This window comes from Gasterosteus aculeatus, chromosome 5, assembly GCF_964276395.1.
Source record: "Gasterosteus aculeatus chromosome 5, fGasAcu3.hap1.1, whole genome shotgun sequence".
In the NCBI taxonomy this organism is placed as follows: Eukaryota; Metazoa; Chordata; class Actinopteri; order Perciformes; family Gasterosteidae; genus Gasterosteus; species Gasterosteus aculeatus.
This window is the reverse complement of record NC_135692.1, coordinates 10521901-10543581: the sequence shown is the minus strand read 5'-3', so window position 1 is coordinate 10543581 and position 21681 is coordinate 10521901. Positions and strand designations below refer to the sequence as shown.

The 21681-nt window shown below is 46.2% G+C and overlaps 2 protein-coding genes and 2 non-coding genes across 13 annotated transcripts; 1 reads left to right on the top strand and 3 right to left on the bottom strand.

The window, feature by feature from the left end:
- Positions 1-485: 485 nt before the first annotated feature.
- Positions 486-9882, bottom strand: polr3e (polymerase (RNA) III (DNA directed) polypeptide E). Its single transcript, XM_040177014.2, has 21 exons — positions 9652-9882; positions 8723-8814; positions 8234-8284; positions 8009-8086; positions 7804-7919; positions 7285-7367; positions 6958-7065; positions 6767-6816; positions 6563-6682; positions 6376-6461; positions 5998-6042; positions 5825-5916; positions 5394-5514; positions 5173-5254; positions 5031-5090; positions 4651-4808; positions 4504-4565; positions 3987-4420; positions 2578-2655; positions 1444-1566; positions 486-1355 (listed from the first exon to the last, which is right to left on the bottom strand). The coding sequence occupies exons 2-21, from the start codon at positions 8759-8761 to the stop codon at positions 1299-1301; spliced, it is 2043 nt and encodes a 680-aa protein (XP_040032948.2). The 5' UTR covers positions 8762-8814; positions 9652-9882; the 3' UTR covers positions 486-1298.
- A 45-nt stretch (positions 9883-9927) lies between these two features.
- Positions 9928-10009, bottom strand: trnal-aag (transfer RNA leucine (anticodon AAG)). The gene has a single exon. It is a non-coding gene; the product is annotated as a tRNA-Leu (tRNA).
- A 281-nt stretch (positions 10010-10290) lies between these two features.
- On the bottom strand, positions 10291-21441 carry eef2k (eukaryotic elongation factor 2 kinase). Of its 10 annotated transcripts, XM_078103318.1 has the most exons (21): positions 21304-21438; positions 20591-20898; positions 19783-20042; positions 19242-19301; positions 18169-18269; positions 16214-16274; positions 16089-16126; positions 15329-15500; positions 14643-14792; positions 14430-14562; positions 14214-14341; positions 13810-14029; positions 13624-13688; positions 13178-13255; positions 12693-12749; positions 12430-12495; positions 11889-12020; positions 11504-11692; positions 11299-11423; positions 10940-11118; positions 10291-10747 (listed from the first exon to the last, which is right to left on the bottom strand). In XM_078103318.1, the coding sequence occupies exons 3-21, from the start codon at positions 20032-20034 to the stop codon at positions 10638-10640; spliced, it is 2316 nt and encodes a 771-aa protein (XP_077959444.1). In that variant the 5' UTR covers positions 20035-20042; positions 20591-20898; positions 21304-21438; the 3' UTR covers positions 10291-10637. The 10 variants fall into 10 exon arrangements, with proteins under 10 accessions (XP_077959444.1, XP_077959446.1, XP_077959443.1 ...); XM_078103320.1 differs by lacking the exon at positions 19242-19301 and having other exon boundaries at positions 21304-21343; XM_078103317.1 differs by having other exon boundaries at positions 20591-21335.
- trnal-uag (transfer RNA leucine (anticodon UAG)) lies at positions 21434-21515 on the top strand. The gene has a single exon. It is a non-coding gene; the product is annotated as a tRNA-Leu (tRNA).
- The last annotated feature ends 166 nt before the right edge of the window (positions 21516-21681 follow it).

Genomic DNA, 21681 nt, shown 5'->3' with positions numbered 1-21681 from the left:
AACATTACAGCGCAAACTAACATCTCTAAATATCTCCCACAAAAAGGTTATTTATGTAAAACCTCTTTGAAAATAATCATCCAACCAGAATTCATTAAAAAAAGTTTCCCCTTATAAAATAATATCAAGCCGGTTCGATAGTGACAAACCGAAATCTGATTTTCGTTTGCAGTTTTTTGTGAGGAATCAACTTGACGTCTTTATGATCATAACAGTTTTCACCGAAAATCATGAATACTTCAGCAATATGTTCTCTAAAATAATATCACCTCGGTAATCCGGCTTCTCCTGTCCAAACATCTCACCGATGACTTTAAGGACGAGCAAACGTAAGGGGAATCCTCATCGTTCCGTTTATTTGAGTGAGGGGGGAGTTTGTATCGTCAGGTACTTAATAAAGCAGCACAGCGGTCTGTCTACACGTCCTTGTCAAGTACAAATTAACTGAATCCAGACAAATTTGTGTTCAAACAAATGACAAAGAATTTGACATTGCAATTTTATTGGCTATAATCAAAATCAGTCTCTTCCAAAGGAAAACCATTTCAAACTTTATGCATTCATCCAGAATCACACCTCATAACGGTTTACATCCGACTCCGCCATGTTTACAGATTTATGATGGCCAATAATAATAATAATGACGACATCAGGGACTTTTTGCTTGTTTTTGCCTATTTTTTCTCCCTTTTCGTTTCAGTTTTTGCCAACGCGTGAATTCGCAGATATTTCCTCAAGTGCCTCGAGAGGTTTTAAAGCAACGGGTCCCGTTCAAAGCTCTTTCATTTGGTGGAGTTAATACTAAAAAACTGGCTTTTCTCCCCACAAGGCGTGAACATGTTGGACCTGTTGATGATACAGTAACACTCGCTTCCTCTGGCAACATTTAGAAATCAGGAGAAAAATTAAAGGACTTTGAGCCACGCTGCTTTAAATAGTGACTGTCATCCTGATTTTTCATTAATAATAATAATAAAGAAAAACTAACATAAGGTCCAATGAAATCTCAAACTCTACTTATAAACCGTATAGATATCTTGCTATTTGTGGACATTCGTATTCTACCCTCAGGCGCGTCGGCTCTTGGTGGGAGGACGTGAGGGGTTCCGATCCTCCGCGCCGCATCACCGTCGCGTCAGTGTCCGACCTGCTTCGGCCGCAGACATCTTATGTCCCCCAATCGCCGCCCGCCTCCCTCGCAGGACGTCCTCCCACTAGACACCCGGGAGCGGCTCGACTGGCTGCCGATGACGAGGAAGAGGTGGAGGAGAAGGAGGAAGAGGGGCGGGGTCTCCGTGTCAGGACTGTAACGTTCCGTTCAGGTACCACATCCCGGCGTGGCTGATGCAGCACTCCTGGAACAACAGACGGCAAGTTACGGCCGCGCTGACGCTAACGCCGCCCCCCCGCCCCCACCCAACCCCTCACCGCCGCCGCGCTCACCTGCAGCAGCCGGTTGACGTCCGTCTTCGGCACGTCTCCGAGCTCCTGAGACAGTTTGACCTGCAACGCGTTCCTCCTGATGCGGTAGTTCTTGTTGAACATGTCGTACAGCACCCGGCGATGCTGCAGGAGGAAACACACGCGACTCGTTTGAAAAGCATTTAGAGAAATACGCCGAGTGGGTTCCGGGCCGCGAGTTGGATGCGACGATCTGCACATCTACATCTGCCCTGGAAAGCGGAGTCATTAACATGTTCTATCTGGTTTCTTTGTTTGAGATGGAAATCCCAGGACACACCAGTAACTTTCTTGTTCTTCTGGGTTCGTATTATTGTAAGTGGCTTTGGATAAAAGAGTCGCCTAAATGACATATCATGTCATTTAAAAAAACAAAACGCAACAGATAAGAAATACAACCATCAAACATAAGAGGAAGTAAACCTTTGTCACCACTGGCAGTGAAGAGACAGCGGGCATTTAACGGGCGCATCAAACAAACGATAAAAAGTCACCGCGACCACGAGGCCTCATTGAGCATTCAGCCAAAACAAGCCACTCAAAATATTCTGCAGCAGAATGCAAGATTATCCGTGGACGCACACACAGGAGCACACTCAGTTCATTTCAGGCTAGACTGGACTATGAAAATGCAGTTTGCTCTGCAGATTACTATTAAAGTTCCGGGGACCATCAGGAGGTGTTTCCATGTCTTCCTCTCAGCTCTGTGGAAACCTTTGAAACCTGCCAAGAGGAAACCAGCAGTTTTGTAACTCGTAAATTTTACTGAAGAAAACTCTTAAGATGTTTGCAGTAATTTCTGCACGATTGGGAAACATTTTAGTCATTGGCTTCTAATGCACATGAACGAAAACAAGAAGGAAAGACAAAGAGGGGAAACACACACACACTTGGTGTTCAGCTTTGCCTCTTCGACTTGCGGTTGTGGGCGACAAACTGAGCTCGTCCTACTTCTCTCTCTTATGACGCTTTGCGGTAAAGAAACGAGCCGATCGCTGCCGGCGTTACAACACGCTGGTACTCAGGCTCTGGCTTGTACCGTAATTGCAATAGTGTGCGCGAAGTGAGGAGGAGCCAGTCGTGAACGGTCAACGGTCAACGGGGGGGGGGGTTTACCTTGTCGAACTCCGCTCCCGTGTCCCACAACGCAAACACCTTCTGTTCATCGGGTGCCGCTGTGGTCTGAGCAGGAAACTAAAGCGGGAGGGAAAGAGAAACGTTAGAAAAGAGCTTTAGATTAAAGAAGATAAAGATTCTCAGCGCTGTGTTTTCCATTTCGAAATAACTCATCAAAGCTTGATCATCCAAGTCTTGATTCACTAGTACAAAGGGCCATTTGACTAAAATAAAGATGGCTCTGCTTTTCTTTTTTCTCAGACAAATTAGTCTGGTAATTAGGTGTGTTGACGAAATGCCCAAAACAATACGAGGCCCGAGCAGCAGAAGGGCCGACGGCGAGGATTAACAACCAGACAGCAAAGAACCGATCCCTGCCCCGTCAGACAGACGAACCAAGAGCGCTCACGGAGTGAAGAAAGCAAATCGCCTGTGTGTAGACCGGCTTAGGGCCCCTCCACCCCCGGTAATGAGCTTTGCTTTGAGGCCGGTAATCTGTTGCACAACAAAGATGGCGTCTGGCCCTGCCCCCTCCACCCGTCTCCCACGGCGGCTCAAGTCCTCTAATGTAAAGCGCACTGGTTGAGTAAAACCCCAAAGCAGTGCAGCCCGTCCTACCAGCAAACAACACATCCAGTGGAAAACACCTCCACCGAGCCGACGGAGTGCAGCGGTAGATATCGGGTGGCTGGAAGCGGAGCGGAACCCGAGCGGCTGGTTTGCGTCGCTTCAGCGCTCCTCCCGCTTTGCAAGCAACAAAGAGCGGGACGAGCAAAGCGACGGCTGATGCCGTTATTCTGTGCCGGGGAAAACCGATAGCTGCACTCAAGAGCAGAGAAAGCAGCTGCGGGCCGTCTGAGCTGGAGTCGCATCTCGTAATTCAAGATCAAAAAGGTGGAGTAACGTCGCCAGCAGGGCGCCGTCGGCTCTTGGGCCCCTGATCTGATTTTAGGGAGAATTATCCTTTGAGTCCTAAACGTTCGGGGACGTGTCTGAAAAGTCACAGTTCAAAAAGAAGAAGCATCACATTTTTCAGATCTATAATATATCTGTATATATTTTTTTAAATGCAACAAAGCTCCAAACAGCAACTTTTGGGCCCTTTTGCTTTTTTTAAGTGACTGAAAGGATTAATTAATATTTAAAACAGCAGCAGATTCAGTTTCTGTTAATCAACTAATCGATTCAAATCTAAAGATGATAGATTTTCTCCACGTAATGCCCAACATGCAGACTTTTACCGTGCAGCATTTGAACTCGGGCTGCAATGTTTAAGTTAATTGTTTTGTCCCTTCCTATCAGATTAGAAAATTGGCAAACTACGACGGACAGCAGAAGAGAGGACGGAGACAAAGACCTTTTACCACCCAAACCATTTGGACAGCAGGGAATCCGCCCTGAATACTCACAGGCACCATTATCTGTTTGCAGTGGCAGAGCAGTATGGCGTCCTGTAGCATGTGGTCCGAGATGGGGGGGAAGACGCTGCGTCCCACCGGCATGGAGGCGACGTGGAGGCTCAGCAGCCTCTTGAACTCGCTGAGCGTCAGTACAAAGTGCTTCCTGAAAGTCTTCATCACAAAGTCCTGCAGCTCCTGCGACGACGCGCTCCCGCCGTTGCCGTGGTCGGCGGCGGCCCCGGGGTGACCGTTGGACGAGCCGTTGGGGACGGAGGACGAGGCGTCCATGGGCTCGTCCTCCCGGTCGCTGACGGGCTCCCGCTTCACGTCGACGGCGCCTCCGGCCCGCCTGCCGTCCAGCTGCCTCTGCAGGGACGACTTGTTCCCTTCGGCGCGCTCGTGAGCCGCCTTCAGGCGCTGCTCCCCGCTGACGTGGACCGGCTCTGCAAAACAACACGCTGACATCAGCTCAAATCCGGCCCCGAGGTTTCCCGCCCAGCGCGCCGGCGGCCAGCTCCGTACGCACCGGGCTGCGGGGAATCCTTCGGCCCGAAGTCTTCTTTGGAGAAGTTGAAGACCTTTTCCAACCTTTAAAGGAAAGACGAAGGGTTTAATTACGCGTCAGTGACGACGCCTAAAAACATTCCTCATCCTGCTTCGGAGTGCGACCCACTTGCTCTGGATGCCGAGCCACAGCATCTGCTGCCTGTGGCCGATGTCCGGGTGCTTCTTAATGAACTCGGCATCCGTAGGAAGCAGGAACTCCCAGCCCCGGTTCACTCGAGGAACGGCCACGTGCTCCAGGAACTCCTTCACATCCTCCGGAGGAAGCTGGCGGAAGACAGAAGGAAGACGTCGTTAGTTCCGTTCACCTGAACTTTTGCCTCTGGTTGCTGGTGCCTCAGACAACAAGAGGTTTTTCACGGCCATCAATTTTTATAATATTTACAAAACGATTCAACTTGATAAAATGGCTGAAAACTAACTTACTAATCCTTTTTAGAGGATCAAACCGCCATGAACCAATCAGTAAATCCGGGAACGTGGTCTTACTTTGATGATGGCTGTAACCTCCTTCCTCATCACAGAGCGCTCCCTGGTGAACCTCCACATCTACGAAGGAAACAACTGTCAGTACGACTTCAGAACACATTCTCGTGGCAAGGCCCCTTGTATTGGTTCAGCGTCAGCTCACCACAAAGTCCCGGCCGCGACAGAGCACCTCGGCAGGGACGCCGCTGTGAGGGCTGCAGGTGTTTTTGGGATACAGAACATCACTGCAGAAAAAAAAAACACAAAAAAGACGCAGAGACGCCGCAAGTTTATTTGCGAGAAAATAGTAAATCTCCTCAGAACGGACGCCCTGTCGGCAGAGTTCTCTCAAACTCAAAAGGAAGGGACATTTTCACCCCTCACCTCTTCACCACCCAGTTGCCCTGAACCAGCAGCGCCACCTGCTGGATGCAGCGCAGCGCGGCGGTGGAGTCTGTGCCGGAGGCGAGCAGGCCCATCAGGTTAGCGAACGGCATCACCTTGACTGGGGACGAGAGGAGACGCGGGGAAGAACATATGAAATAGCAGCGCCGGAGGAAGGAGAGTCAAACCGAATGCGGATTACGTGGCGTAAATAGGATTTAATTGGACGGTGAGAAATATACAGAGCAAAAATCCTGACTGGAAAGTAACATTTCACATGTCGAACATTGATACTAATGCTTTTCCGCCACTCTGGATTAAAGAAAAACTCCACGGGACGTAATGAAAGCAGCAGTCCTACTACCTCACTAGTAGGTACATGAACTGCATTTACAACCGTAGCAGAAATAGAGGTTTACAATTCGACTCACCGTTCTTCAACAGCGTCTTCACTTGCTCTCCCAGTGGGAGAGTGCGCAGTTGAGCCATGGAGAGCACGTTGCTGGGGCCGACTGGTTTCACACTAACACGCACAAACAAGAGGGGGAGAACGTCAACGAAGCGTCCGGTTTACACACCGGTTAGTAGGGGGAGGAACACTTACAGTTTTTCCTCTGCAAGAGGCGGCATCAGCATGGTGAGGTACTCCCTGCACAGAGGAAGAAAAAGACAAAAACACATCAGGAACCATATGAGGACGTTAGGAAGTCTGGAATCCCGCCGGAAGATATAAAATATAAAAAATAAATATAAGCCAAAGATCTCAGCGTGAGGCAACCAAAACAGTCTAGAGACGGAACAGACATTTAGATTTTATACGAGGTAAGGAAACCCGGAAGCGATGCAGTAAAGTCACAATCGACACGTTATTTTGAGTGTGCAGTTATTTGGAAATTAGGTATCAAACTTCGCGGACTCAGACTGAATCAAAACAAAATCTCAAAAGTCATGAGATTCAAATCTTTCATTCGTTAATACTCACTTGGGAGTTTTGACCAGTTCGGAGTTCTCGGCGGCGTCCATCGACTGGCAGAGCAGGTACTGCCGTTCGTGCTCCGAGCGCCCATCCTAAGATGCAAGTGACATCACAAAGACGAAACAAGAACACGCTCGCTCACATCGGACCAACCGACCCAGAACTAACTGGCGGGCGAGGAGCCCTCGCCTACCTTGACCCCGTGGTAGTGCAGGTGAACCCACGGCTCCTCCGCTTGCTTCTTCTGGAGGAACTCGTACGACTGGAGCCGCCTTTGCCGCGCCTGCTCAGACTCGGGGCGGGAAAACCTCACCTGGAGAGCAGAGATTGGGAATTCATTCATTATTTTAGAACTGCTAGGTTCAGTGTAATCATGTTTGTGTGTGTGTGTGTTCACCGTGATGGCCTTCACATCCTCCTCCGCTTCATCCTGGGAGGAATCTCCACCTGCAGACGAAAGACTCTGGTCACATAACAGTCGTCATCGCACTTCTAGTTTGCACTAAAACGTACCACTTGTTCTCCATTATTTTAAAATCATCCACTCCAATCGCTCCCAATTATGTAACATAGAAATAAATGACAAACCCTCATTGGCCGCTTCCCTCTCTCTGGTTTTGGTGTCGGCCTTGTCGAGGTAAGAGAAGCTCGGTCTCATCTGGAGGATTCCCGTCAGAGGGGTGATATGAAGTTCGCCTGTTGACGTAAATAATGAAACAATGGGATAAGCAGATGCAACCTTTGGTACTCAATTGTGGTTCATAGTGAGAAGTTGGACATCTTCTTAGCAAACAAAGATAACTCGACGAAGATGAGAAAAGGAAGATTGGTAACGTTTCTTACGGCCTGTGAACATATGAGCATTTAAAAAAACCAAAGACAAGCATGTTGCTGAGGAGGAGCAGAGGATCCGACCTTTACGAAACACAGCAGCAGCATATCTGCAGGTGTTAGTGGTGGCCTGGATGGAGGTGAAGGACTGTTTATCCATCATTTTCCTGGAGAGAAAAGAGGAAGCATGTTTATCCTGCGGGAAATGAAGATAACTACTGCCCATTTCAGGAGGGTTGGGCGAACAACCTCTCCTTGGTTTTGAAAATCATTGGCGACTTTGGAAAGTGTCTGCAGAGAAATAAGCAGCGTTCCAAATGTCATACATTTGACTTTTCGTAGATTCATTGGGGACATACTACTTTTTTCATAGAATTACACTTTGAACTTCGGCCCTCTTGCTCAAGAATCCTCTGTACAGAGGACCACTATGTATCGGAACGTACTAAACAGCGTCATAGCACGGGTATGTCAATGCTTAAATAGTTTATGCTAAGCTAAGCTAACCGTCTCCTGGCTGCAGCTTCACACTTGACATATAAACATGAGATCGGTATCAGCAGCCTCCTCTTAGTGCACCAGTGATAAGAACCCAACACTTACGATGAAAACGTGTTGGTTTCGTCGTAGGCCGTCCCGTCCACATTCAGAGCGATCTGCTCCCCTTTACTGCGACAGTAGTTTGGACTCATCGCGTCTATGGCCATCTCCAACTCCACCTGTATTGTTGAATGGGCAAAAACAGACATTACGAACACGCTCTACACGGATGTGTGATTGAAAGAATGAATGAGAGAGCACTTTTTACCCGTTGCTGCTTGGGTTTGATCTTCGCCGATAAGTGGTTGACATCGTCGTACGTCATAGTGGATGGTCGGAGAGGGTACTGCCTCGGAAGAAAATCAGTAAAGGCAATTAGAGAGTAACTCTTGACACCGTGGTCATTACACAACAATCATGCTGCAGAATAAATGAGTTGAGATAAGTTATAGGAACAGTCATCAGCATTAAGTGCAATAAAGTAAAGTATTACCTGGAAAAGATAAAGCTTATCGGAAAGGCTTTTGGCAAGATACACATCGATCTAAAAAGAAAGAAAACCACTGATCAAAAGATATTTGAGGAGCTGATATCAGTCAAGCCGTTTCAACAATGCATGCAATTTTGTGTGTGTGTGCGTGTCTATGTATAAGGCTGATTAACTTTCTTTGACCTTTTGTGTTGCTGTCTGGCATTCAACTCAAAGTTAATTCATGTAAAACCTTAAAATCACCACAGAAATACACCATTCATTGACCAAAAACACACTTAAATAAACTTCACTCCAATGGGAGTAAATAGTGCATTTGATGGGGCCTATTCTTGCTGTGGATTAATAAAAGTTGTTAGCGATGTGCATAATTACGAAACTCTATGACACCCAGTGAAATGGGTTTGTTGAAATGTTTTGAGTAATACGCTAATCAAACTTCACAAGCAACAATCGGGGTGAAATATTACATAAACTGGCCTGCAGACATACCTCCTCTATAATGGGGTCGTCGTCGTCCCCGCTGGCCATATTGATTGATTGAGAGGAGAAGTAACAGGATCAGCTGATCTCAGAGACCCGACCTGGAGAGAAGGACACACACACACACACACACACACACACACACACACACACACACACACAGACAGACACAGTGTGTAGGAGTTCATTCTAAAGCTGACACATTACTGCTGCACGTGGTTACACCCAAACTGGTTATAAAAAAACAAAAGAAACAGAGAAAACAGATGGCAGGTGACTAGTTGGTGCAGTAGGATTGTGATTCGGCAAAATCACGTCACATCAGGATTCATTACTGTGTTGTTACATTGTTTTCAGTTTACAAGACGTTTGGAAAATATATTTTTTACTTGAGCCGAGATCTGACAAAGAATCGTTTGACTAAAAAAAAAAAGTTAAGTAAGTCCGCAGTAGATGATGCGGTCTGTCAGGTGATGCTTTGACAGACAAATGTTACATGATGCAAGACACTGTAACCTAATCCACATTAACCACTGTTCATCGTGCAAACGCTCTGCAACAAACGGTATATCACGTAAAACACGGCTCGAATCGTGATAATTAAGTATTCGTAAAATCAAGTTACATCATTGGCGAGGGTAGCTCGATTAGCAGGCTGGCAACAAACCATTCAGTTCACTTGTCACAGATTTGTTTTATTCTGACACAACGTTTACACATATACATGTGCAAAAGAAGGCAGAACAAAGACCAATAACAAAACGTGTAAAGGTACTTTACACCAACGAGCACGCAACTAAACAAGCTAGCTAACACACAGGTAGCCGATAGTAAGCTAGCTAGCTTGGCGTGCTAATATCAGTTCGAAATAACACACACATATACTTAGGGACGTTTTAGTTTCCTAAAACGACACAAACAATATATCCAGCGCTGACCTGCACACTTCACTCTACGGTTCCAAATAGCACATCCGTGTCTGAGAAGTGCGCACATGAGCAGGAGTAGTGTCTAAACCGGGCATCTGAGAGCTGTCGGTACCATGTTGACTCGGCTTCACGGAGACACGTGGGGAGGAGCCCATACCCACAATGCACAGCGAGATGACTGTAAAGTTACCTTTTGTCTTTTTGGGGTATTTGTGTTTTCTCTCTCTAGTTACGCGTGCGTGAAAGTCTAGTAGGAGCTTTGGGTGAGATCGCACGAAAAGTATATGGCAGCGGTGGGATTCGAACCCACGCCTCCGAGGAGACTGGAGCCTTAATCCAGCGCCTTAGACCGCTCGGCCACGCTACCTGGAGGTTAAATACTCGTGTGTACGTCTTATTCATTATTCTTTATTCACGTCTATATAAAGTGTTTTTATAGAAGCAGCTTTTATATTTTAACAAGAAACACGAAAAAGGTTTATGTTAGAAATGCTTTTAAACTTTTATTTTTGTTGTCCAGAGACTTCTGACCCCACCTCTGAGAACTGTAATATGGAATATCTTGGTTTGGACTATGATTTTAAGTAATTCACTTGAAACATACATTTTGTCTAATGGGCGAAAGAAAGAAACCAGGGAGTAGTTACATGTGTTTACCCACAAAAAGCAAACTTTATTTAATTATTTTATACCCCAATTTTTAAACATGCATTCTTCCAACATGAATAAAGAGCAGAGTAAGTAACCTATTTACTTTGTTTTGATCTTTCAGACCTTCTCTTTTATGCAACCACATTCACTTCACATCAGAGACAGGGAATTAAATAAAACCGAAACGGAAAAAACAGAAACCAGAAACTTTAAGCTCCATTCAAGAAGGTTAAAAACACACACACAATATAATACAATAAAAATATGTAAACTCTATACATTTAGGTTGTATATGTTCAGATTAACTCCCTTGGCCTCTATGTAATAAAACCGTGGAACCAAATTTACTCCTCCATTAGCGCCCAGGCTTCTTCGGCCTTATCGTAGTACTGGTTAGCCAATCGACCTTTCATGGCCTCCATGGCAGCTTCTGCTGCTTGTGTAAACAGATCACCTGCAGAGAAGGATGGTAGGAGCCGTTAGGATGGAGGCAATTGAGACAATTACATACATCAATTAATGCTTTTTAAACGAAGAAATGTCAATAGATACAGTTAAGGAAACTATTTTGATATTAGTTGATTTTGGGGCGAAAAGACGGAAAACCCCCAGTGATGTCGTCAAGAAGCCACATCTATTGTCCAACCTGCTCTCTGTGGGTCTGCCGTGAGGTTGTAGCCCCCCACTTGGTACATCTCCGCCACCCTGGCCAGCAGCAGGTAGCGAGGCTCGTCCTGCGTCCCATCGAACTCCCCTCCCTCGTCGTAGTCCGTCATGTTCAACACACTTTCATACCAGTGGATGGCTTCCCCCCAGTCCTGCTTTCTGGAAAGAAACAACAACAACGCACAAACCCGTCAGCATCAGATATAGTACCATCTTCCTTTGCCATAATTAAAAGGGAATCCTAGAAATCCTTCTAGGCGGGGGCAGTGGTATCATATTTTATCTTTGCCCATGAGTTCATTCATGAGAAAGTCCAGAGTTTAAAACTCTGACACTGACCTGTCAGCTGATAGATTGATCCCCGTATCGAAGGCTCTGGCCACTATGATCATAGAAGATCTGTCGCCGGCCTCCGCAGCCAGCAGCAGATATTTAAAACCTTTCATCTTGTTTCCAGCGTTATCCTGCCAACGACAGCAACAAATGTTAAAAAAAGGTGCACACCGCACCAAACCAAAAGGCCAAATAAACTGCTGTGGCCCACCTCCAGCTCCATTTCCGGCAGGATGTGGTGAGGCAGATGCAGACAGCACTGCCCCATGGCCACGATGGCCTCCAGCTCTCCGCACAGCGCGGCCCTCTCTAGGTGCAACATGGCCGACTCCTGATCCCACTGCTCGTCCTTCTCGCAGAAGCGACCCCCTTCGTGGTACCGCACCATCGCCAGGTGCACCTGGTTCAGGAGGAGGAAGTTATTCTCGACACGGGTGTATTTAACCAAAAGTAAAAAAAAGGATCACATGAAGATCTGAGCTCTCTGCAGAGTTTACAGTCCAACGGTTTATTCTTGATTTTTGGCCAACGTTCATTTCAATCCAGCCACACACGTCCTCTTTCTTCACGTCAAACCGACCAATCTGATCTTTTACCTTCCCGAGGATCGACTGGCCGATCTTCTTTTGCACGAGAGCGTTGAGTCGCTCCACCTCGGTGGCCACCGAGGAGGACCGGTGGACGTGAGCGCGGGACGAATGGTAGAAGCTCCACTTCTCGTCCGTCAGCTGAGGAGGAAAAGACGGTGGACATGGAGGGGAGGGGAGCGAAAGGGTGAGGCAAAGCCAACCGTGTGATGAAGGTGTATTGAAACAAGAACGTCGTCCACGTTAGCCTCAGCGCGTGCAAAAACAAAACGAAACAGGAGAACACACACACACACACAAACAATGTTATTCACCAGGCACCAGCAGGTGGTGCAGTTGGTGAAATAGAGGTAGATGGTGTTTCAGTCCCAATCCCATGTCCTTTTTTAGTTATTTTAGATTGTCAAGACCGTTTTCATTCTCTCTGAAATCAAAAAGACAGTAAAAGTGGCAATATCTGAAAATCAGAGAGAGCCATGCTTGATACATCGTTATTAGTCAGCTGGGAAAAGCCCGGCGCCACAAGCCTCGTAATAACAATAATAATCACCCATTCGCTGTCAGAATTATAAGAATTGAATTCTGCAGCGGCTCTTGAAGGAGCCACCATCTTCCTCTGGTGAGGAAACACAAGAGAGCAGAAGGAGATAAATCAGAGGGGAGGTGAGGAACAGCTTGTGCTGCTAAATTCCAGTTAAAGAGGTGAAATAGACACAGTGAAGAAAAAACAAGGACGAGGATCCGAGGAGCGTGACAGGATCACGGTGGCAACGATTAGGACATTTACACACTACGGTCTCTACGTTTGTTTACCCGTCTGACACTGTCCTCATCCGACTCCGAACAATGTCTTTGGTAGCGATGATGAGCCTAAGTGACAATATAACAAGCGTTTATGAAACCTACATTTAGACGCCATGTGGAGAAGAGGAGACATTAACGGACTATCGGCCAGCTGAGAGGAATGAAGGACAAAGGAAGAGTAAGCAAGAGAAGACTGATACGTCAGAGTTTAGAAAATGATGCTTGTTTAAGACAATATACGTAACCAAGCTCACAAATGTGTCTAAAAATATGATGAACTCAACCAGTAACGTATCTGCACTAATCTAATCATTATACCTTTAATTTAGAAGTATTCAAACAAAAGTATTCAGCCAACATCCAAAATGTCCACTTGGTAAATACGTACACAAAAACATTTCTCAGCAGGTTATCCGACTCTGTTTGACGTCCCATGAATGACCAAAAATCCTGATCAATATTAAAAACAAACAAAGTCTGAAGTAAATATTCACCCCGTCTACGTGGTCGTTGGGGTCTCCTTCGCTCCTCCTCTCGCTGGGGAACCCGCTGTCTCCGCCGCTATCAGACTCCTGCGCACAGGAATACATTGTTAAAATCAATCAAACGTAGTGACTCCAGGCCGCCGGTTCAAAGCACAAATGAGAGAAAATACAGTGTTTTATTAAAGTGTCTCATTTTTCCAGACACAGTATCCGTTTCATTTGTGGAAACAGTGTGGAACATTTAATTGAACGTATTGGCTGAAATGGAACACGTTATTCACGCCTATGTTGTCATTAATCTAATAAGAACTGTTTTGTTGTAATTAGTAAATCAATGAACTCTTTTATTCATTTCAATCCTCTGGTCAATATGACCTACAAGCATGTGATTTAAAAAAAGGTATGATACGCAGCATGCGGCGCCACCTAGAGGTTTGTTATGAGTTACTGCTCACCTTGTATTCACCGTGGTTGTTATTATTCGCTCGTTCGTGTTCGCCCATTCCCGTAAACGAAAAGCCTGTGAAGTGCAGAAATAACGCCGAACTATTTTAAAAGCTCCACAGCGAACTACAACTACGTGCAAATGTGCCGCTGTGCACGTGCCACGCATGCCGCGCCCTCGTTCACGAGCCCCTTACCGAGAGGCGACCTCCCCATGAACCCGTGTGCAGCCAGCGGGGAGCAGGCCATCGTGAGAGGGGAGCACGGCACGGAGTCCGGGTCGCTCGGGCTCTCGTCCACAGAAGACGTCTCGGACAGGCGGGACAGCATCGGATGCGACCGGCTTCCCGACATGGTCCGAACGCGAGGGGAACCGCAGGGCTCCTCGCAGCCCCGCAGCACCGTCTGGGCCGACTTCTGACACACACGAGATAAATCGTCCGTCATGAAACGTGCAACGGAACGAGCAGAACCCAATGAAGCACCAACCCACTGGATTTCTAAAAATAACAGTTTAACCTATTATCATCTCAACTATTCTCACCCTGACCTACTGCGGATTGGCTGCCACTTTATTCATTATAATAGAAATTAAAGTTACAAGCAGTTTGTTGGTGCAGTTCAGCTGGGACTTCTCTGCGGGGGAAAGGTCAAAGGGCGTCAGGCCCATGCTCTTGCAGATCTTGTTACACAGGTGGGAGTGGAAGAACAGCGCCATGCCTCGCACACCTGGAACACAGGCAGGTTTATAATTAGCAAATTACATGATTTCAAACGTCACAGCAGCAGGTTTGGGGACGCCAAAGGGGGCGTGTACCCAGATTTCCGTCTCCGAAGTCCGTCCCCTGCTCCGTGTGGATCTGAGGGTCCGTGTAGAGATCTCCGACCCCTTGGATGTCCACCACGATCAGCTGGTGGGCCGATCGCTCAAAACTGAAGTGACTAAAGGCCTGTTGGATGCAAAAACTATTTATTTAGTTAATTTTAAAAACATTGATTTGATATTAACTAATCGCGTGTTAACAGCAACCTGCGGGGTGAGTCGGATGTTTTCGTCCCTCACGAAGCCGGAGTTGGAGTTGTATTTGATGTACTTGCCCTCGATGTAATGTTCCAGGTGGAAGAGAGGTTTACCTGGTCTGTCTGTCATCTCGATCACACACATCTGCATGATGTCCACCTGAAGGTCAAAGAGAGTTAAACACTCACATTCCAGCCAGACTGTAACGAAGAAAATGTGATATGAAAGAAGACAAATCGAAGGGAAAAAAACGTTTAATCATATATAAAATGTGTATTCATCATTTACTGATTCAGTATTATTGTTTACTCTATTGTGATGCAATTCTAGAGCTGAAATGAGTTTTGCTAACTACAAATTCTTCAGTATTCACAATGAGAGAAAGGAGAGGTGAAACTAATCTAGAAATATTTGTGTGTGTAACGTAAAACCAAACATAATTACATTCAAAAGAGGAGTTATGTTTTCGGATTTCTCGAGACGTTTCTATGTATACATCCATGATTCCTTAATATGAGATCTAATGATTTAAATGATCTGTAAATTAATTTATTATTGGTTTAAAATGTAATCAGCTCTCCTCTGATAATCGAGTCCTTGTTGAGTAATCGTTCAAATAACAAACACATTTTAGGCTACAGCGGCTGCAGTATCAGTATTTGTTATACAGCTCATTGTAAACGCTGCGTCTGTACCTGTTTGGGCGGTCGGTGGCGGTTGTACTCCTCTCCCCACAGTTTGGCCTCCATTTGCAGCCTGACGTCCTCAAAGTAAACGTTCCTGTCCACCGTCTCCATGTAACGCTTGGACACGTAATTAGATGCCGACTTCCAGTTGCTGCTGTGTGAGAAATTTGACAACTTCTTCCTGGGGGGAAAAGAAATATAGATATTACATTAGTAAGTATTTGGGGATATTTTAACATCGTAGTCCTCACGATGTGGAACGTTTCTGGTTCTAACTTGTTTAGGTGTCAGAGAACATTATGCTTTGCCAGGTTCTGTCAGAGAGAATATTTGCGCGGGAGACCGCAAAACATCTAAAAAGGTTCCAGTGGGAAGTTAATGGAGGCCTCGTTCACATAACTGAGGATTAAACACAAACAATTAGTGCATTATCTCTCCGGTCTTTCTTTCCGCAGTGTCATGCAGAAGCAACGGACACAATGGAGCTGTGACAAACGCCGCCCGCTTCAGTTCCGTTTCATCCCAGAAACAATGAACGCGCCCACGTGCCATCGCGGAGGACCCGTATTGAGCTGGTTCAGTGGAATATTTTCCGTGACCATCTTTGGCTCCGAAATGACTGAGTTTGTCAGCAACCATCCTCCCGAGTAACAAACGTGAGGAATGTGGACCCTCCCCACTCATAAAACAGACCTCTGTTATCTTTACACTGAGGCCAAGAAGGCCTCGAGGGCATCAACTGCTGGATGAGGAAAAGATTTCAACTTACGTCCTGAAGCACTCCCTCATGGCCCCTTTCCCAAACGGCTGTGTAGAATGATAAAGAGGAGAGATAAGAAACTTGTTTTTAGTGGCATTAGAATCCTTGAGGGGGCTCCTGAAGAGCAGGAATACCTGCTCAGCCATCTTGAGGTGGATCTGGTCTTGAGCCCATTCTCCGGTGATGGCATTGTACCTGAAAAGGGAAAAGTGAATTTAAATGATGGCTCTCCTTCAATCAGCTTACAGGGTTCGCGTGCGGCTCTATGGCCACGTCTGCTTGTAACCAAATTCCCACAAAAACATATGGCATTTCAGTCAGTTTCACATTTGATGGGTTTTATTCTGAAAAGACTTGTAGACACTAAATTAATTTGTAGCTACTTAAAAAAGAGATTCTGATGAATGACTATGTTGAAGATCATTATGATCTTTGTGTGAAGCCGTCAGATTCAGGTTCTGGGAAACCCGTGACAGCAATTTAGAATTGATTTTTTCATAGGGTTAAGATTAATTGATGACAATAAATAAGGAGATAAACTACTAATCCAAATAAAATGTTTAATACCTAAATGCCACCTCTTAAATTTTAGAGGTGGCACTTCCGTTAATGTCTCTGCAACTGAGGTCACTCCAGCTGTGTAAAACAACACCTTCAAGCAGCGTGGAGTCATGTGACTGTAATGACCCACAGATAATAAAACTGTGCATGTTTTTGTTACCTTACGAATCACACCCACTGGATATCGGCCTACAACACTGAGCACAACTTGTTTGTCCCTTCATAACTTACTAAAACTCTCAATTAAGTTAGTCAAGTTAGTCTTTGCCCTCTGTGAGAGAGACCTAATGTCAACAGCTCCTCATGAATTCTTATCACCAAGTATCCGGCTTCCTCGCTGCAGAAAAAGAAGAAGGAAACCGGGAAGTTGTGTGTGTGTGATTGTGATACTTCGCACAGAGAGGCCCCTTTGTCTCTGCAACCATTTGTTTTACGATGTAGGGTTACATTTATGTAATAAGGGAGGAACGCATGCAGTCGACTGGCAATACGAATGTGTGTCCACACACACACAGCGTTTCTGGGTCAGTGTGTCCGGAGTTAATAAATACTGCGTGAACTGTATGTGCAGCTGCAAGTCTTCACGGCGGAGTGTCTTCAGAGTACAAACTCAGTATTGAGCTCTCCTCCTCCACAAGAACAGCGCTTCTTGTTTTTGTTTTCTGCCCACATGGCGTTTTTAGCCTGAGGAACAGAGCGCTCCACAGTGACATTCATTCCATTCAGCTCAAACTACAGGGGGGGAGGGGGTGGGAGAGGGGTGGGGCTTTAGACCGGGAACGAGGAGTGGAATTACACGTGGGTAAAATTAGCACATGAAAAAGAGAAAATGGAGGCGAATCCCAGCTCGTATAAATCCGTTCTGTCTCCAGTCGAGCCATAGTGCTGTTTATTATGTCACATGCAACACACACACACACACACACACACACACACACACACACACACACACACACACACACACACACACACACACACACACACACACACACACACACACACACACACACACACACACACACACACACACACACACACAAACTTGCTATTCTGCAGCCACCAATTGAATTGCGCCTTGATTTGGAGCAGCTCTGCCAGAGGTGCGTTTCTCCATGTAGGCTGTATATGTGGGCTGTAATGTCTGGGTGAATACCGGAGTATCCCCAACAGCAGTATGACATTTATAAATAAAGAACTGGGCCGGCTGGAGGGCCTCGATGTGTCCAGTGAGGGGGCAGCAGTGTTTGTCAACAGTTCAAATTTAGCACTACTGACCCACATATGAAGAAGCCCTGCAAAGTGTGTCACCGCTCTCGTCACCTTTGTTGTTTTTGGTGAACGCTGACAGCTGTTTTTTTTTCACGAAGCACCAAGAAGCCGACAGACCAAGCTGGGGAACATTTTGCAGTCGAGGAGCCACAAAATGAACTTTGTGAAGTGACGACGAGCAGCTGTTGTGTTCACAGCTTGTTGCTCCGCCCACTAGAGCCGCAGATATCGATTGAAAGCAGCACACAGTTACTCGTACCTGTAACGCATGCAGGGTTCAGTCGGGATCTTCTCCATGTGAAACTGAGCCCACGGGTCGGGCATAGCTTTGGCCTTTTCGATCGCGTGTTTCCAAAGATCCTGTCACAATGAGCAGAGACAACTTTATGAGCGGACTGGATTTGATTTTATGCAACAACAAAATATAAATCTGTCACCCAAGCAGGTTTGGAAGAGGAGAAAAGATGCATCAAAAATACAAAAAAAATCTCCAATGATGACCCTTATGAAAAAAAAAACACAAATATCTTCAGCCAAACGAATGCATAAAGGACATTTAAATATGAGACAGGCCTCAGAATACTTGGGCAATCAATTGGGTCAACAAAGATCTCCTAATCCAGGACATTAACTGAATTAATTCACGGCTCCCTCAATAAGAATGCGGTAACCATGTGATGTTTCCTGGCCATCTGCAGTTGTGGCATTTTGAACAAACTATTTTCTCGGTTGGACCCATAAAGTGGTAATCCAAACCCGCTGCAGTAACCCCAAACCTTGAATCATGCAGCGCTGCACAGCAGCACGTCTCCCTCGTATGTCACTGCTCACTGTACAGCAGCGCCTCAAAACAAGTTTATATTTAGAGCGAGGGAGTTACATGAAGAGAAATATGAGGGGTTGGAGTTGTTTTAAAGTGAAAGCGTCAGGTTTGTTGCAAGAAGCTGACGACAAGTCCAATGTCAAACCTGGTTCCCCTGGTGGAGTCTTCTCCATGCTGGTAGGAACATTACACCTCGGTTAAAAGAATTTAGGGTCAGATACAGCGGCCTGCTGTGATACTGAAGTTCACAGCAGTGCTTAAAATACAGCTACAATTTCTTTCTGGAGTTTTAGAATTTATAATTAGAGCACCAGCATCTATAACGTTTAAAAAAAAAAGATGGTGGCGAGATGATTGGAACACACATCGGTCATGAAAGGAGGAGGAAATAAGAGAAGGTGGAAAGCTTTTTTTTTTTGGAAATTACAGGGTGCAGTTGGGAAAAGAGAGGCGCTGATGGTCACTGGTGAAGAGGGACAGAAGAGGAACATAACTGATCTGTAACGTACCCGTGCGCTCTGAGACAAAACCGTGTACGGGTGAAGTTCGGCCACCTTTTCGGTTTCGTTCTATGCGGAAAGGTAAAGAAAACGGACGCCCTTTTATCAAAGAACAAGAACAAAATACCGGACATTTGCACAGCGAAATAAATAACGTAAATTACCTTCTTGCGTTGAATTAAAATACTGCACATTAAGGCAGTTGGCTGAAGCACAACGGCCCTGAAGAGACTGAAACAAGCCTGTGTATATTCTCACACGAGGAGAAAGCCCGACGTTGATGTTTAATAAGTGCTTACATGCAACAGAACACTTTGTGGAACGTCCTGTTCTTTAGCGAGAGGTGTTTGGCGAGCTTTCCACTTCAATAAATACACACACGCTGGTACATGGGTTCAGGCATGGACGCATCATCTCTCCTTATAAGGAAAGGCTATTTCAGCAGATCTAAACAACCCCCCCCCCTCCCTCCCTCCCTGCACGTCAACATGTTCTGCTATTTTTCACTTTGCCATCCGTATGGCATCACGTTGCCAAGGCGACCGCTCACCCTGTACTTGAAGTGGCTCCTGGGAAGAGAGTTTGACAGCTGCCGGGCGTTAACCGCATTCTTCAGGTAATGAGAGATCTCCTTGGCGGAGTCGTCCAGGATGGGGCAGATGAAGTGGTCCTCGTAGTCGTCGTCACTGGCGTTGGATTCACTGAGGGAAGAGGCCCGATGGGTGAAGCCACTTCGTTGCACCGGGGGTCTCTTGGCGCTTCCCACCTCCTCCATGCTGAACATCATCAGCTCGTCCTCCATGATGGCCGCTGTTGGGTTGGCGAGACAGGAGAGCGAGAGGTGTGAGTGGACAGAGAGGGCCGTGGAGAGGGAGTGGAGAGTAGAGCCACTAGAGAGAGTGGGAAGTTAATCTGTGGCAGGAAGCCATGTAAGTACGTGTCAATAACAACCTCGTTTCATGGCTGCACAGGGGAGAGTTCCGTGTGACCGTATAAGTATCTGCACTCCATCATATGCACACAACGTAAAAACACAACACATACTTATGCATTAGCATGCATAAGCACGCTCCCATGTTGCAACGGAACTGTAACCACCAACATGCTCGAGGACAGTTGGGTTTGCAGATTTCCGGGGAGATGAATGCAAACCCAAGCGGGCTAAATAACCTGCGGTGCTGCTTTACAATGTGCTCCCATAGACAGCTGTCATGCCAGCCGTCTCACTTGACAGCGGTTTGCCTTATAAATCAAGCAGCAGCCATCATGGATTTTGCATGCTGCAGTACGGATTTCTACAAATGTATTCACGTTTGTTTTGGTCTACGATTTGAATGCACGTATTAACCAAAGCCTACCTTATAACCGGGCGCACAAACCCGCGTGTAATCACTCTTGACGGAGGCTGCGTGACACAATGTCGCGTGGGACTGTCCACTTCCGTCTCTCAGTGAGACGTTAAGACAGATATCGGGGTCGCAGCGGCAGCTGAGCTCTCCCCCCACACCGGCCTGGGTCGGTCCCGGTTCTCCAACGTATCCCGGCGGTCCGGGGACGAGCCTGGCGGGTCGCGGTTCTTATTACCGTCCTCCACGACGACGTGCGCGCCGTGCACTTAGAAATGGTCTCGGTTAAGCTCCGCCCATACGCCCTGTTGCTTTCAAGACTAGCGGAAATATAATCGTAAACATATTGAATATCCGAAAATACCATATGAATGGGAGAAGAGTCCGTTGATTGTATCTGCAATATCAAGTGGAAATACACACACACACATAACAACAGCATGTTACGCATGCAGCATGCAAACAGTAACATCTTGTCTCGTCGGAAGTGACGACTACCGAAGAGCAATTGAAGGCAGCACTAAGCGAATTAACAATGTTGCGGCATTACGTTAGCTAACAACACGGCTAACACTAGCTAGCTGTGCAGTCGTTATTAGCCGTTACGACCAAGTACCAACGTTACATCCCGATAATGAGTACAGTTAACGTTAGATAGCAACGCTAATCGTTAATAAATCAAAGTCATCAACATGCATCCTTTATTATTATATCGTTTACGTTACCCCTGTCGGACTCCTTAGATGAGTAAAACGATGACTAATAAGACTGTTTTCAGCCAATATCAGCCATTTAGTTTCTAAAGCGATGAAGCTGTAGGAATATCAATAACAAATTGTTAGGCACAGCGTACAAGGTAGCGTGGCCGAGTGGTCTAAGGCGCTGGATTTAGGCTCCAGTCATTTCGATGGCGTGGGTTCGAATCCCACCGCTGCCAGCTATTTTTGTTTCCTTAAAATTAAATTTTGTTTCCTCTTCTATATGACGTCCACGGAAATTTGCAAATCAATAATCTTTCCTTTGTATGCTTACTGCAGTGTAAAGGCCCTTCTCTCTCACTAAACAATTTCTTGACCAAACATCAGACAATTAAAGCTAACAAC